Source organism: Rhincodon typus, chromosome 33, assembly GCF_021869965.1.
Source record: "Rhincodon typus isolate 14 chromosome 33, sRhiTyp1.1, whole genome shotgun sequence".
NCBI classification, from domain to species: domain Eukaryota; kingdom Metazoa; phylum Chordata; class Chondrichthyes; order Orectolobiformes; family Rhincodontidae; genus Rhincodon; species Rhincodon typus.
Genome location: NC_063364.1, coordinates 19,312,947 through 19,331,046, shown reverse-complemented (window position 1 = coordinate 19,331,046; position 18,100 = coordinate 19,312,947). Strand labels below are relative to the sequence as shown.

The following is an 18,100-nucleotide window of genomic DNA, read 5'->3' as shown; positions in this document are numbered from 1 at the left end:
TTTATTTTCTATTTAAAACTAAGAGAGTTTTACTGTACTATAATTACTGTATTATAATTACTGTGATGTTTAACTTTTAAGTTTGTTCTTTCTTTCTACCTTGTTCTTAAGATTCTGTACCTAGGTACTTGCACCTAAGATGATGCCTTGTGTGGTGACATTGTACATTTTTCACTGGAGTCCTGTACTCTTGTACAGTTGGTTTTGCAATAACGCACGTTCCGGCAACACAAATTGGCAATATTACGACTGACGAATAGAGGAATGCTATTTCTAAAACGCGAGCTTGTGTTGGCTGTAACGCGATTCCATATCATTGATGTTTTGGAAGATGATTTTAGAAAGTATTGCAGCAAAAAAGTTTGCATTTCAAGATTCTCCTTATTCTGGATAATGCGCCAAGCCATCCTTCTACCGTTGATGTTTTCAGAAAGCTCACCAAAGTGCATTTCCTACTCCCCCAACACAACCATTCCCCTTCAAACCATGGACGAGGGTGCACATGCAGCTTTTAAAGCTTATTACTTAAAAGGTGCACATTTAAGAGGCTGATTGCAGCCACTGAGGGGGAGAAGGGCACTGTTCTTCTATTTTGGAAGAACTTTAACATCAATAATGCAATTGACATTATTGTGGAGGCCTGGGGTGAGGTCAGTAAGGACTGCTTGCATGCAGTTTGGCAAAAGCTTCTCCCAGATTTTTTTTTTCCAAGATTTTAAAGGCTTTGATCCATCAGAGGAGTTCCCAAGAATCAAAGAACATTGTGTTGATCTTGCAAAGCAAGTTGGATTTGAAGAAGTGGAGAGTGAGGATGTTGAAGGGCTGCTGGAGTCCCACTGTGAAGACCTCTGTACAGCTGATCTACAACAACTTGTTGCTGAGGGGGATGTGGAAGCTGGAGATGAAGAAGAAAAAGTCCAGGATGTAGCACCATGACAGCTTTCCACTTCTGTTTTGTCTTCTATCCTGAGGGAAATTGAGAAGCAGTTGCAGCTGTTAGAGGACAACGATTACAATGCAGAACGCAGCAGGGTAGCAATTCGTGGACTAAGATTTTATTTGGCACCCTATGAACAGCTTCGTTGTTAAAGAAGAAAAAGACAAAGCAGCTAAAACTGGATGCCTTCTTGAAGCCAACTCCCAAGAAACAGCCAGAAGACAATGAACCACAGGCATTCTCTTCTGGATTAACTACTTTTCGCCCAAACCCTGCAACCACTACTACATCTGAAGGTGATGATGATGATGACAACGACCCTCAGCCCCTGCATTAACAACAGAGCTATGTCAGAACCTCCTCCCCATCAAGTCACCTTTACATATTTTTCATGGTAAGGTGTTGAATTTACTTTTATTTCATTATTAGATATGAATTAAATAATTATTCAAACTGTGCTAGTTAGGCTTTTGAGTGATATTTTCTGGCGGTCTGCCCCTAACCCTGCTTTTCCCATTGGCCCCATTATTTCTATAGTGCAATTTTCTATAATGCAACGTTGCGCAGAAATGCAACTATCGCATTATAGCAGAACCGACTGTACTTGAGTACAGGTGACAATAAAATCCAAATCAAATCAAATTTTAAAAAGTAAGGGTAGAAACAGGGTAAATACAATCAAACATGGTACGAAAGGACTTCATTTAAAATATATCTCAACTTAGAATGGCCTGTAGGAGTTCCGGATATGAATGAAAACAGAAAATAAAAATCAGTGATGGGTCATTGTTTGCTCCAAATTACAGTCTTCCATTGTATATTTATCCTGTTTGTGAATTGCAGCACAAGACCGAACAAATACTAAAGATTTGAGAGCTGTATCTTACTTTGACTGAGGATTTGTCATCACCCACAGCTTTTATTCCAACATTTCCCAGGTGCAGAATCCCTGCCAACACTTTGAAGATATCCATCTGGAAGTCTTTGTTCAAGCCTGCAACATAGGTTTAAGTTTTAGGTAAATACACCTGAGTCAACTTAGAGGAATCTCTTGGTTGAAAGCTGAAGTGATGCCCATGTCCTTCTGGATGGTGGACATGTGTAACAGATGTACAGGAACACCATCACATGGAAGTTCCTCTCCAAGCCAAATACCATCCTGCCTTTAGTTGTTCCTTTACTGTCACTGGGTCAAAATCCTGGAACTCCCTCCCTAACACCACTGCAGGTATAACTGTACCACATGGATGGCAATGTCCTAAAAAGGCAGCTCATCACCACCTTCTCCAGGGCTAACAAGCATGGGCAATAAATGCTTGCTAGCCAGTGGTACCTACATCTCATGAACAAGTCTTTTAAAAAATGAGACAGGTGAAGGAAATGTGTACACGTCAGACAAAATAAATCTTAACAAGAAACAAGGAAAATTCTATTATAGATATGTTCGAAGTGGGAAGGATCAACTTCAGGCTCAAACATTTCAAAGTTCAGTCCAGTTTTTTTTATTTCAAATTTAATGCCACTGTTGGTTATTAAGTATGAAGTATTGTAGGGCTAGTCTTTTATTCCCTTACTTCAGTTTAAATCTTATTCTCTCTTTTCAGTGGGGTATGTTCAAATAGGTGTAAGCCACTATAGTCCTACTGGATCACGGTATTGTTCTTTTATCGAGGAGAGGGGTAACTGATAGTGGTTTAACTTTAGGGTCACCATGCCTGAGGTGAGGGGACAGGAAGAGAAGGAGAGTCCTTCATGGTAACCTCAGCTGGTGTTGGAATTGAACCCATATCGTTGGCATCACTCACAAGCCATCCCACCAACTGAGCTAACTCTGCCATGAATACAGGTTGTAACACAGCCATTGGAGTAGCTTTGAGATACGTTTACTTACCCAGCAACGAAAATGTTTTTTGTGTTTCAATGAAGTCAGTTCGGTCATTAAGACCATCAATCACAGTATTTCCACCCATGTTCACATAACTAAAGTTCTCCGCAGGAGCTGGAAATGTTTTAAAATATTGAATCAAAAATTGAGCAAGGCAACTGTAGAATAAAAAAGCTTATGACACTGAAATTCACTTGGTCAAAAACAAGCAAACAGAGACTCATCATCTTATTCTCTGCCCTCAGATGTGTTTGACTCAAAGCACCATGGGTAGAGGAATGGCAGAAATCCTGAATCTGTTGAAAAGAAAACTGAAAAAAAAACTGCGGAAGCTGGAAATCAGAAACAAATGCAGAAATTGCTGGAAAAACTCAGCAGGTCTGGCAGTAACTGTGGAGAGAAAACAGGGTTAATGTTTTGGGTCCAGTGACCCTTCCTCAGAATTGAATCTATGCTGTTAGCATCAGCCTGATCCAATAGGCCATCCAGCCAACTGATCCCTCACATTTGAGTTGCTGTGGCCATGTACACTTCCACATACTGGTTATAATCTGGAGCTATAGATAATGATAGTAAAGGCTCCAATTTCCTTTCCATTACAGGGTTAACCAGAATTCTCTCCCACTCTTACCAGCTGCCATTTTCTGAAAGCATTACAAATTGATACTCAATCTGATGGACTGAGTTTCACATATGCCTTCCTGGGCCATTGAGTCCTAGAGTTGGACTTGAACCCAGAGTTTCAGGCTGATCAAGCCAGAGATGCTACCCACTGCACCACAAGAACAGTACACTATACAGACCCCTAAAGCTCTTCAGGTAACAGTGTTGTTGATACAGAAAGCTATTAATATGCCTACCTAATTTCAGATGCTTGAACTCAGGTCGATCAGCAGAAGCACAAAGCTGGTAGAATATATGGTAATTTCTTTCATTTTCAGCCTAGATATATTAAATAGATATTGTAATCTAATTATAATAGGGTCAAGTACAATTACAGCACTGATAATGAACTGACAATATATATCAGAAGGCCAGATTTTACCATGCACTTGAAATAAGATTTTTGTGACAATGTAGATTACAGAACCTTAACAAGCAACAGTCACAATGTTATAATTAAAAGCAGTGGAAGAAATAAGGTTATCTAGTTGGAGCTTCCCCCAATATCCTATTTCAATCAGCATGTCGGGCCTGTTAAATTCGGCACCATTTAGCTAGTTACAAGTATGGATACATTAATGCGTTTAGAAAAAGGATTTAAAATTAGACGCATTGCTGGAGATCATTGATATCTCAAAACACTAAGAAATAATCAACTGATCATTATGCACAAAGGTCATTCGGCCCTCCAAATCCTATCCACCATTCTAGATTCTGGTTGACCATCTACCTCAATGTCATTTTTCTCTGCTATCTCTATGTTCTTTGATATTATTAGTACCTAGAAATCCATCATTCTTTGTCATGGACAAACTCAATTAATGAGTTTACATGAAAGAGAATTCTATAGACTACCCACCTTCTAAGTGAATAAATTCCTCCACATCTCGGTCCTAAATGGTTTGTCCCTTATTCTGAGACTGCGTTCCCTGGTTCTGAATCCCTTCCCCCACATTGCAAGAGAAACATCGAGAATATGGGCCTGGTCTCCTCAAAATCTCCTTGTACGTCAGTAAGTATTCTTCTTCATTCAGTTTTGTTTTTGAATTAATCTAATGAATTAATCTGACTAATCTGGGTGACTAGAATCTGTTGATTTTGGTGAAGAAATGGAGGGGTATGGCAATAATGGCTCAGATTTTGGATTCTGTAATTAAGTAAGGGCACTCACTACTGACCTCGAAATAAAGCTGCCAACAAAGAGCTAGCACATTCTGTTATGTCCTGTCACAAGGACAGATTAAAATTGGCACCATGTAAAGAGGATCGCTTTGCATCCAGCAACAATGATGTCAGGAGGTAAGCAGCCAATTAGATTGAAGCATTCACACACAGCAAACCAGGAGGTTAAAAGTACTTAATGACTTCCACTTTTAATCATTTATTTCTCTATAAGAAAAATAAACTATGATTGGATAATCCAAAGATTTTTTTTTAAAAAAACAAATATATTTTAAAAATTGGGTGAATTGTTTCTGGAATTATTTGAAATTCTACAAATGTAAATTTAAATCTTGCTGAGAAGAGAGACATATTGTTAAAACTTTTCATTTCGCTCTCATCAGGACAAATGCAAGAATGCCAAATTTCAAATGACCACACTAATTTATTTGACAGGAAAAAAGTTGCTGATCTGAAAATTGGCATTCTTGCATTTGTCCTGATGAGACCAAGACAAAAAGCTTCAGCAACATATCTCTCTTTTCACAGAGGTTCAAATCCAGTACTACCAGTCAAAGTCAATATAAAATTATTTTGATAGGGAGGATGCTCAGCAGTAATTATGATGCACGAACACTGTTAAAACCCAGTTGTATCTCATTGAAGAAGATACAGTGTTTCCAAGGGATTTGACAGCAAGGCCAACAGTTCAAGAGTAGATGTTCCCATCAAGTCAATTGATCTCTGCTGATTTACAAGAGGGCAGCGAATGGGTGAGAGAAACAGGGAACCAGCAACAGCAATGTCTCTGTTCTTCAATGCATGTCTGGATTCTAGATGTCACTGTCAGTTTCAATGGAATAACGATGGCCAATGCTGACAGTTTCACTGCCATTATCACAAAATCTGGGCCAAACATCATCCAATAACCCTGAGCAAAATTGCACAAGATCATCAGCTACCAGTACATTCCTTCCAAGTCATTTTGTGGAGTAACCCATTTCCTGTTTCTCCCAAGCCTGTCCACCATCCACAAGGCAAAAGTCAGGAGTGTGATTGAATACTCCCCACTCACTTGGATGTGTGCAGCTCCAACAAAGAAACTTGATCCCTTCCAGGACACAGAATCCCACTTGATAGATACTATTTCCACCATTTTCAACATTCATTCCTTCACACCATAGTGTACAATATCAGCGGTGTGTACCATTTACAAGTTGTGCTGCAACAACTTATCAAGGTTCCTGTGACAACAGCTTCCAAACCTGTGGCCTCTATCACCTAGAAGGACAAGGGCAGCAGATACAGGGGAACAAGTTCCCCTCCAAGCCACACAACATTGTGACTTGGAACTGCATCACTTTCACTAGGTCAAAATCCTGGAACTCCCTTCAATGACAGTGTGGCTGACCCTACACCCCATGGACTTCAGCTGCTCAAGAAGGCAACTCACCACATTCTCCAGCGCAAGTGGAATGGGCAAAAAATGCTGGCCAAGCCAGCAATGCCCACATCCCATAAACGAATATTAAAAAAAGATGAGTGACCAGTGAGATGTAAAATAACAATAGTTAAACTATTGAAAAAAAAGACAAATTTATTGCAAATGGAAATGTGTTTAGCTGAATGTAACGGAGAAGGTCAAGGCATGAACATATTTGAGAACCACAACATTACTCTCTGCTGAATGCAATTCCTACCTGAAACACTACCCTTGATTTTTCCAGTAAGTAAGTTCTCATATTTGCACCAATGATTCGATACTGGTTATTAAAACTGATCTCTGTGTATTTACCAAAACGGCTGCTATTGTCATTTCGTGTCGTCTTTGCATTTCCGATTGCCTGGAAACAAGAACACATTGCTACAACTGTCTTGAAGTAGTACAGGACTACAAGGATAGTGCAATAAAACTACTTACAAATAGTTAGCAGTGACATTAATGCTAAAAAAATTATATGAAGATGTTATTTTTCCATTTCATTGAAGGAATGCTTGAGTAAGACTAAAATTTACAACTTAAAGAATGTCAATTTAACAATTTTCACAGATAAGTTCATTTAAATAACTTCATTTAAATGAGTGGCATAGTGGCTCAGTGGTTAGCACTGCTGCCTCACAGCCCCAGAGACCTAGGTTCAATTCCAGCTTCAGGTGACTGTCTGTGTGGGTTTCATTTGGGTGCTCCAGTTTCCTCCCATAGTCCAAAGATATGTAGAGTAGGTGGATTGGCCATATTAAATTGCCCAGTATCCAGGGATGTTTGGGTTAGACACCAGAAATTGGGGGAATGGATCTGTATGGGATGCTCTTCTGAGGGGCCGTGTGGACTTGTTGGGCCAAATGGCCTGTTTGCATGTTGTAGGGATTCTATAACTTCAGATTATGTTGAATTCAAACCATGCAAAAAGACATCTGTACAATGAAAAGTTGCTTGATTTATATTGGATAATTTTAAAAATTTCAAAGGAAAAAAGCTACCTTGAATTAAAATTACAGAGAAATGTTACATTGTGAAGACTTTTAACTATATTAACATATATAGATAGATATCTATCCTATGACTATTAGCTTTAAGCCTGAGTTTCACTAATTTTATATAATATATCTTGGACATCAACTGTATGACTAATTACCACTATACAGCAAGCACATAGATTATGCAGACAATTGAAAGTAACAACAATAGTTCCTGATTGTGTAACAACTTAGCCAAAGCAAAACTTCAAAAGTTGGAATATTACTTATCATAAATGGAACAAATAGAATAGAATCATTTCAGGGCTGTAAGTAAGTACAGAATGGGGAGGGTGGTTATAATTATTTTTAACCAACATGCTAAGAGACATTCCAGGGCAGATAGAACTTGAACCTAACCTTCTGGTCCAGGTAGATGGTTATATGTTTAAATCTTAAAGCCGTGTTTTATAATTACTTTCAAGCCCCTTCCCAGGTATTACTTTTCTTAACTATTAGAAACCACTTTGTTGCTTCTTACCTCTGTTATAGGGTTTGATGCAAGGACTTTATCTTCTACACAAGCCTTGCTACTGGACTTACTAACAGTAGCAAAATACCTCATCGCATATCGAGCAGATACAGTCTTCCCTGCACCCGATTCTCCACTCACAATAATAGACTGGTTTCTATTCTTCCTACCAATTGAAGACAGAAAAAAAGACATTACACAACAGCTGTACTAACAAAGCCCAACTAATCTTGATTTCATTTCATTTATTGCTGTCACATGTACCAAGATACAGTGAAAAGTGTTGTTTTAGAGTCATAGAATCATACAGCACGGAAACAGACCCTTTGGTCCAACCAGTCCATGCTGAACATAATCCCAAACTAAACTTGTCCCACCTGCCTGCTCCTGGTCTAATTCCTCCAAACTTTTCCTATTTGTGTATTTATCCAAATGTCTTTTAAATGTAATAACTATACCCGCATCCACCACCTCCTCAGGAGGTTCATTCCACATGTGAACTACACTCCATGCAAAAAATTTGCCCTTCATGTCTTTTTTAAATCTCTCTCCTCTCACCTTAAAAATGTGCCCCCTAGTCTTGAAATCCCCATCCTAGGTAGAAGACAATTACCATTAACTCTATCTACACCCCTCCTTATTTTATAAACTTCTATAAGGTTGCCTCTCAATCTCCTATGCTTCAATGAAAAATAGAATCATGGAATCCCTACAGTGTGGAAACAGGCCCTTCAGCCCAACCGACCTTTGGAGCATCCCACCCAGACCCATCCCCCTTTAACTGACCTAATCTACACATCACTGAACACTACGGGCAATTTGATATGGCCAATCCACCTAGCCTGCACATCTTTGGACTGTGGGAGGAAACCAGAGCACCTGGAGGAAACCCACGCAGACACGGGGAGAATGTGCAAACTCCACATAGACAGTCGCCCGATGGTAGAATCAAACCTGGGTCCCAGGCGCTGTGAGGCAGCAGTACTAACCGCTGAGCCACTGTGCCACCCCAAAAAAGTCGCAGTCTATCCAGCCTTTCTTTATAACTTAAACCTTCCATATCCAGCAACATCCTGGTAAATCTCTTCTGAACCCTCTCCAGCTTAATAATACCCTTCCTATACGTGTGGTCTATAGGTAGATCGTACAATACAAAAATTCATGGAAAATATAACTAAAATTAAAACCTCTTCTCTGTTAGTGAAGAGTTTAAAAAAATTAAAGATCAAAACAAATATAATCAATTATATTGGACCAATAAACATTAAATTAGCAGCATAACTAAAATAATGCAATTTCAATTAGCCTTAAATGCTTATTATTTGAAATAAAAATGAAGTCAAATTATTTTTCACTTTGAATTAAATTTTATTCAATAAATAGTTTCTTTATTATGAAGTATCATTTTATCCCCAAATGGATGTTTTTTTTGCGCCAAATACCTACTATTAGATTAAAAAAAACAGTTCTCACAGATTATAATGAAACAAACTATGGACATTGAACATTTCCCTACACACTATCAACAGACAACATATATCATCATACAAACATTTAAACTGGTTTACTTGTATTTTAAAAAGAAACTTAAAAATGTAGCTTGTGGTAAAGTTCATGTACAAATCCTCAACAATCACGTACAGTTTCTGTCTGTATTATTCACATATAGGTACTTCAAATGAATGGATTCATGTTTGTATAAGAACAGTGTGTGTAGGAGTGTAGCAATATCGTAAAGCAGTAGATGTGCAGCTAAGTAAACAATATTAACCCTTCATCTCACCTTCCCAAGAAGAAACATAATATTCATTGATCCTTTTGCTCCTGACATGTTCGATAAAATATTTCAGAAGGTCAAGAATTGTATAGACCTCCACACACACACACAATGTCCTAGATGATTGATTACTTCCTGATAATAGTTGTTTTCATAAGCCCTTTCTTGCAAAATAGAAGACACTAACTGTAGTGATTGTAACGAGGTCAGCCAGATGGACATTATAGAATATGAGTTCCCTGTTTGAGGCTGTTAACCTGGTCCAATCAGACAGCCCTGGCTCTGACACAGGAGTGTCAGAGGATTCTGTTCACTTGGAGAGCTGGCTCTGAGGAAGCTGGATCTGGTCAAGGACTCTCTACTTGTAAATGACTTGGTGACAGGATACCGGCCTCTGTGGAGTTATTTCATCAACTTCTTTTAACCATCTAAGCACATAATATTCATTTTGTCCCTACTCTTGCCCAGTTCTATCTCAAGATGACCTTTCTTTCTGTCTCAATCACAATGCAGCAACGGAAAGAAGTCAGCAGACTTGAACAACACATCCTGCACTCTTGACCAAAATTAAAGTACACGGTAAACTAAATTACATCTGGACAATTAAACGCTTCAACTATTTCACAGTTTCTAATTCCAGCATTAAACATAATATTCATTGATTCTTTTGCTACTGACATTCAATAAAATATTTTAGAAAGCTGAAGAATTGTTTGGACCTCTACACACACGCACGCGCACAAACAATGTCCTAGATGATTGATTATATCCTGAAAACAATGGTTTTCATGAACCCCTTCCTGCAAAACTGAAGATACTAACTGTAGTGATAGCAAGAAGCTCAGCCAGTTTGACATCATAGAATTTGAGCCATTTGATTGTTATGGACCAGATCAAACTCCCTCAAAACATGTCAAGGAGATAGCCTAGACCTTAGCTTCTTATTTTAAAGGGCCAGGTGTTGCATTCCAGATGCAATTCAATTGGTCAAACTACCAGGCCTGAAGCAAAACATGCTTTATTCATACACTATAGTTAAAATACAGACAAAAGAAAGAAGTATTGGGAAACTTTAACTCTTATCGGAAAACTTAACAGAATAGTAGATTGTTGAACTACTAAACAGCAACTATTCCAATATAGTAACATCATAAACATACCCCTTGGCAAAGGCAAATTCAGTAAAATAGATTGTCTCACATGCAATTCTAGCAGCAGGAAGAGAACCTAAGCTTTTAGCTATGGCAAAGAGAGAGAGGGAGATGTAGCAACTTTCGGAACCCCCAAAGCTACTGAAAGCTAAACTCAAAACCCTGGTTCTGTGGAAGCTTGACTCCACCCATTCAGGCTGCTTCTATTGTTCCAACTTTAAAAAAACACAATGCCTCATGAGCTGTTAACTTTATGAAGCAGATTGCTCCACAATTCTGTCTCAACCTCCTTTCATTAAAAAAAGGACAAAATACACCTCTTAAAGCTACAGTATTGTCCCACAATGAATAAAAAGAAAGCAAAATCTTAAAGAGAATCTAAAATAAAAATTAACTCTACATATATATGACAATGGTAACTTATAATAAAGGTAGCAGAGCCTTGGATAAAGAGATAGAAGATGAGTGACCAGAAGAGCATTAAGATAATTGAAACTAGAGGGAATAGAAGCTCAGATGAGTGTTTCAGCAGCAGACAGCCCAACCTTCGAGTGGAACCAGGAGGTGGACGTAGCTTCCAAAGTGGAAAGGAAATAGGACCAGAAGCTATGGTTCCACACCTGAAGTATTGTGTGCAGTTTTGACCTTCTTATCTGAGAAAGGGTGGTTATGGAGGGAGTGCAACAAAGCTTTACCAGACTGATTCCCATGATGGCAGGATTGACCTATGAAGACAGACTGGATCAGTTAGGACTGTATTCACAGGAGTTCAGAAGAATGAAGGTGGATCTCATAGAGGCCTATAAAATGCTTGCAGAACTTGAGAGCATAAATACAGGAAGGATGTTTCTGATGACCTGGGAATCCAGAACTAGGGGGTCACAGTTTAATGATTTGGAGTAGGCCATTTAGGATTGAGATGAGGAAATATGCGTTCACCCAGAGGGTGGTGAGACTGTCACAGAAAACGGTTGAGACCAAAACATTGAAGTTAGGTATAGTTCTCAGGCCCAATGTGATCAAAGGATACAAAGAGAAAACAAGAACAGGCTACTGAATTAAATGATCAGCTGCAATTATATTGCATGGCTGGGCAGGTTTGACATGCAGTTCCAGTTTAAAATTTGAAGTCACAAGTGACCTAAACCTGAGACGTTAGATACAGGGACTCTGGAGCGAGAATAATATGAGTAATGTTTTGGATACTGTACTGGGGTGTAATTTGAGTAATATACAATAGCCATTTTGTTTTGTTTCAATTTGTATAAGGAGCATTTTGTGGTTAACAGGATTACACTTTTGCTGTATGTTTTAAAATCTTTGCATTTTTATGATAAGTAGATGTTTTGGTTCATTCTATTTTATCTTCATTTCTTCTATTAATAAACTTCTGTTTTATTGTTACTGCGAAACTTGCAGTATTGTGTGCTTACGCTTCGGTGAGGGATCACTTTGTTAACACCAAACAGATCAAAATATGATCTATTAAGCCAGAATTCTGGCTGGAATCCGACTTGCCCAATAATAATGTCAACTGGGACCATAACAATACAGAATAAATAGGTTGGAAAAACTGACCTGGCCATTTGTTTGTAAGCTTCTTCAGCCACGGCAAAGATATGAGGATCCATATCGCCCATATTCTGCCCACTGTAGGCATGGATAATGGCATCTCCATAGATTGGTATCTCTTTGTAAGGGTTAATAGCCACAAGAATAATACCTAAAATAAAGAAAAAGTCAACAATTATCGTTGTCTAAAGCCATCAGTTAGTTAAGTGACAATTTCCAAAGAAGTGTGTTGTGATATCTGTTGTGGCTTTGTTTCATACCACAATAAGTGTAGATGAGTTTGGAATCCACAAAGCGCACTTTGAGGTTATGCAAAACCGCAGGTTCATGGAGATAGCTGAGTGCCGTGAGGTCATTTTCACCCACCAGTATGTCTGGATTCCGTAAAGGTGGCAGTTGTGTCTTAACTGGATCAATCGGATACTCCAATTCCTAAAATGTTCAAATTAAATGAGAAAAACTGGGTGTGTGAAATTTACCCTTTAAAAAAATACAACTATTCAACACTGAATTTCCAATCAGGCTGCATACAGTGAATAGACTAGGAAACTAGTTATTTTGACAGCGTGAACAATGGAATGCATAACATTTCTTTATCACAGGCATAGTGCCATGTTTTACTTTATCATTGAAGAATGGGAAATTTTTAAGCCACGTATGCAGATGAGTGTTGTCTGGTAACAATATTAAGACACCAAAATATGATTAAAGGCTATATCATTTATTTACTTATTTTTATTTTTTAGCTTGGTACAAACTTCCATATGCAACAATCACATTACATCAACACCATTCATCTCAGACCCGAATGTTGTTTGTTAACTACACCACAATGGGTACATTGGCAAACACACAAGAAAAAGTAATAGGATCAATTTAAAAGGCAAGTGACTACAATGAGTAAGGAAATAAAATATTTGTTCCTCATTGAATGGGACAGAAATTAATCTTTACAATTGGTTAATAGGTTACAGAAAAATATTTAAAATATTTCTGCTGGGCAATTTTAGCAATACTAGGAGCACTGACATTCAAATTAAATTCAAGCAGTTCATACTAGCTTAGGCTGTTGGCTGCAAAAATTAGAAATTTAAAAATGTGAACTATGTCTACACCTACATTGTCTTTGCATATGAAAGACTAAAGTTAAATAAAGGAGGGCAGGAGGAATAACTTGTTTGACTGGTATTTGCATATTTACATATTAGTAAAAAATGCATGTGGCTTGACTATTTGATTTATGCTGCCTGTTAAATGATTAGACTTGGTTTCCACCCTTTTGGTATATTTCAATAAATTTAAAATACAAAATAAACAGTAAACTGTGCAACATATCAGAATCTATTGTCCTTATTGAGTTGGAGTCATTTCAGAAACACTAAACTGATGTAATCTGTTGATTCTTTTCCTGAAAAAATGATCAAACATTATTGTAAGCATCAGTAAGCACATGACTTGGCTTTAAGAAGTAATTTTCAGGTTTTTGAGGCTTGAATGAATGTCAAAATAATTGGCATTAACCTGTATTCAGCAGAAAGCACTGGACCTTCAGGTGTGCAATTAACTTTTCAGTGAGAGAGACTTTTAAAAATTAAAATTTACAACGTACTTTATCAAAAAGTAACTTAATAAATTTCAATTTGATATTCTAAAATAGGCCATTTCAGTTTTATGAAGTATTATCTAAGTATTGAATGAAATTTCATAAAATTTCAATTCATATAATTAAATAAATGACCAAAAAATAAATTATTGGAAAAACTCACTTTGTTTTTTGCTGTAAGATGCAAAGATAATGTAAGTTATGAAAGTATCACTCACGAGAAATAAGATAAGCAAGGTACTGTCAGGTGATGTGCCATATATGATAGTCAGATCCTAGATATACTGCAGCAAGTGACTTGCCTCCTGACTTCCCAAAGTCTTTACAAGTCAGGTGTGGATGGAATATTCTTCACTTGTCTGGATTAATGCAGCTGCAAGAACACTTAAAAAGCTTGATGTAATCTGGGATAAATCAGCCCAATGATCATTGCTGGTCATAGAATTCCTGCAGTGAGGAAAGAGGCCATTCATCCCATCAAGTCCACAATGACCCTCCGAACAGCATTCCACCCAGACTCAGCCCCTTACTCAATCCCCATAACTCCACAATTAATATGGCAAATCCATATGGCCTGCACACCCCTGGACACAATGGGGTAATTTAGCATGGCCAATCCACCTAGCCTGCACAACTTTGGGCTGTGGGAGAAAACTAGAGCACCCAGAGGAAACCCACGCAGACATGGGGAGAATGTCTTTGTGGAGTTTGCACAATCACCCAAGGCTGGAATTGAATCCAGGTCCCTGGCGCTGTGAGGCAGCAACGCTAACCACTGAGCCACCGTTTTAAATGTTCACTCCCTCCAATAGAGGCACTTCATGGCTACAGTGCACTTGCCAAACCTGTGACCTTTACCACGGAGGAGAACCAGGCATCTGGTACTTTGGAACATGACCAATTGTCACTTTCCCTCAAAGGTCATTGAGAACCCTGTCTTGGAAATGTATCGCCTTAATTATAGTGTATGACTGCATCAAGATCTTGGAACAACTATCCTAACAGCCCAGTGGGAGTTCCAAACACACAAAAACCACAGCAATTCAGCAAGGCAGCTCACCACTATCTCCCAAAGGTAATGGGCTAAATGCTGATGAGCAATGCTCACATCCCATGAATAAAAAGAAAACATCATTGTTTTACTCATTATCTGAAAATGGCGCACTTACAGAAATTGTAGCATTCTTCCAATGCATTTCAGCCAGTTCTGACTCTTTAGGTAGATCAATCTACTGGATATTGCTGTCCAGTGTGGTCTATCCAACATTCAAGTTTTGTGCAACTTCTGCACGTTTCAATTCTATCCCTTTAGAAATTAACCTAGCGCTTAATTTTGTTTGTGGTCTTACGAACTTGTGTTGTTACTTTTATTTTGTATATGGATCCCACATTACTTTGCTCTTCTACTCCACTTGGATTCTTCCTTTCCCAAATGATAAGTGACCGCCTTATTTTCCTTACCAAAGTCTTTTCATATTTTCTCATTTCAAATACGAAGGTCCCTTTTAAATAAATATTTGGAAGGGGAGCAATTTTTCTCAGGTCCTTCGGATGCTTGGAGATAGCCGAGATTGGATCTGAAGCTGAAACATCAGTAACAGTCTCATAGGCCGGTACAGTGTAGAACTGGTGCAGGCCCAATGGGCTGAATGGCCTCAGTACAGTATAGAAACAGTGCCGCATGATGGGCTCAATGGTCTCCTTCTGCAACATAATAATTCTCAGATTCTGTGAAAGTTGGGTTTAGCGCAAGACAACAACGTGGCAAAGAGGTAAAGGCTTATTCTAGGAATGGTTTCCCAGAGGGTTATTAACAGCTCGATTGTCACTTAAACGGTCCACCATCACTCGTTGCGAGAAGGGATTTTGGTGGCGAGTGCTTGACTAATGCCTTGTCCTAACAGTGACTGGTAAATAAGTTATTGTAAAGGATTGAGCACTAGTTTGGAGTGTTTGGGTTCATTTGCTGCTACAGGGTTGAAAAGGAAGGTAAATCAACTCTGACTAGTCAAAGTATTGCAAAGGGTATTACAGCTTCCTGAAAGCTGTGTAATATTCAGAGGCAGGACCCTTTCTTCTCCAACCAGAAAACAAAAACCATACACCTTCTTCAACTAAGCTTTCATTCCCAGAGGACAGCTGTTTACTGGCAACTATCTTGATCAGAGATTGCCAACTAATCAGCACACTTTTATCCTCATGCAGTAGAAACTGTTGTTCTCTTTAAGATTTAGTATTCTTGCATTTGTCCTGGTGAATGCAAGATGGAAAGCCTCAATGGCATCTCTGTCACGGAATATTCAAGCTCTGGACGTCCAAACAACTTTTTACATCAACGATTATTCTGGAAAATGCTTAACAATATTGAAGGGAAAAACCGGTCTACTTAGCCCTGCTTCTGGCGAAAAGCATTGAGAAAAATCATGCCTGTCATGAAGGAACAAATGTGAGTTTGCGCAATGCTCCATTAATTAATTTCTCACACTAAATGCTTTACCGACCACCTCAGAAGCGCTGCTGGGGCGAGAGGGAAAGAAATGCTTGGTCAATAGCATTCTCAGAATCCCTACGGTGTAGAAACAGGCCCTTCAGCCCAACAAGTCCACTCCACCTCTCAGAACATCCCACCCAGGCCCATCCCTTATAACTCACCTAATCTACACATCCCTGAACACGATAGGCAATTTAGCATGGCCAATCTACCTAGCCTGCACATCTTTGGACTGTGGGAGGAAACCAGAGCACCCGGAGGAAACCCACACAGACATGGGGAGAATGTGCAAACTCCACACAGACAGTCGCCCGAGGGTGGAATCAGAGCCGGGTCCCTGGCGCTGTGAGGCAGCAGTGCTAGCCACGGAGCCACTGATCTGGAGGAGAAATGGGAGAAGGATATGAAAGCAGACATAGCAACTGTAACTGTCATATGGGAGAAGGGCAGAAGGGAGGGGTAGACATCTGCCCTTTGGATACAAGGTATCCTTCTTCCTCCTGTGGACCTGCTCCATCAGGACCTCTCAAGCTGTGCACAGGATCCTTCAGGCCTTCTCACCTCAGTCAGAATCATCCTGAACCTCATGCTATTGTGTGCATTCAGCAGACTCCACGCCTTGACAAGAAATGATTGGCTGTGGCTCACATAGAAAAGTCATCCCATCCGGGTGCAAAAACCCTGCAGAGTCTGTTTTAGTGCCTGCAGGTAAATTCAAATTCTGGTAATCTGCAAATTGACTGCTCAAACTAAATTTTCAAACAGGCACATCCAACCACTACCTAGCATCTGCTTTCACCAAAGCATCTCCTAGAATCTACTTAATCTGCTATTTCTGTTAAACTTTTCAATGTTTTAACAACCATGTGTGAGATAAGATTCTAACTTCCTAATTGCTCTAACAATGCCAAAGCAAATTAACTTCAAATTTATATTGTGTTTATTCATGGAGTCGTTTACATGACTACATTTCAAAATAGATGTTTTAACATGAAGCATTTGAGATGTTTTGAGGAGATGAAAGGCATTACACGTTCAAACATCTCTAGCCATGTCCACCATCTCAGTAATCTCCTGCAACTCTTCAGTGCTCTGCAATCTCCCTGTTCTACCAGCCCTGGCCCATTAAGCATTCCCAATTCTCAGTCACTCAACTAATGATGGCTGTGCCTTCCTATAACTGGGCGACCAGAACTGGATACAGTATTCCAGAAGAGGCAGCACAGATGTCCTGTACCCCTCAACATGACTTCCTAACTCCTATACTCAAAAGGACTGAGCAGTGAAGGTAAGCGCGCCAAATGCCTATATGTGATGCAAACTTCCAAGAATTATGTAGACAAACAGGAGGCTGGAAGAACACAGCAAGCCAGACAGCATCTGGAGGAAAGGAGGAATCAATGTTTTGGGTGTAACTTTCTTCAGGACTGAAGAAGGGTAATACCCAAAACGTTGACTGCTCCTTTCCTCCAGATGCTGCCTGGCTTGCTGTGTTCTTCCAGCCTCCTGTTTGTCTACCTTGGATTCCAGCATCTGAAGCTTTTTTTTGTCTCTCCCAAAGAATTGTGTACCTACTTATACACCTGAAGTTATTATCGGAGGCCCAGGAAATGAATAAAAAAAAGCTTCCATGAACTTCATAAAATAAAACTAAACAAACATTTTCAGTATCTCAGAATGGTGTTGGCTGTAGCCAACAACAGGCTGAAATCATTTACGTAAAAGGAATGTTCCTCTTTATTAGCAGCAACGCATGGAGTGAGCAGCAGCACTTTTAAGCTGGAACAAATTGTCACAATTCCAGTGTAACCACAGCCAAAAAACCAAAAACCACCTTGCCTCTATATAGGGTAACAAGGCTTGGAGCTGGA

At 39.1% G+C, this 18,100-nt stretch overlaps 1 protein-coding gene across 2 annotated transcripts in view; it reads right to left on the bottom strand.

The window, feature by feature from the left end:
* Positions 1-18,100, bottom strand: part of myo5c (myosin VC) — an 83,048-nt gene that overhangs the window by 51,021 nt on the left and 13,927 nt on the right. The window contains exons 3-9 of one of the 2 annotated variants that reach the window (XM_020509642.2): positions 12,396-12,567; positions 12,142-12,286; positions 7,645-7,801; positions 6,347-6,490; positions 3,683-3,764; positions 2,829-2,936; positions 1,825-1,931 (exon numbers count right to left, since the gene is read on the bottom strand). In XM_020509642.2, coding sequence (XP_020365231.2) covers positions 1,825-1,931; positions 2,829-2,936; positions 3,683-3,764; positions 6,347-6,490; positions 7,645-7,801; positions 12,142-12,286; positions 12,396-12,567 — 915 coding nt within the window. The remainder of the gene's footprint in view (positions 1-1,824; positions 1,932-2,828; positions 2,937-3,682; positions 3,765-6,346; positions 6,491-7,644; positions 7,802-12,141; positions 12,287-12,395; positions 12,568-18,100) is intronic. The other variant, XM_048616091.1, reaches the window with a different exon arrangement.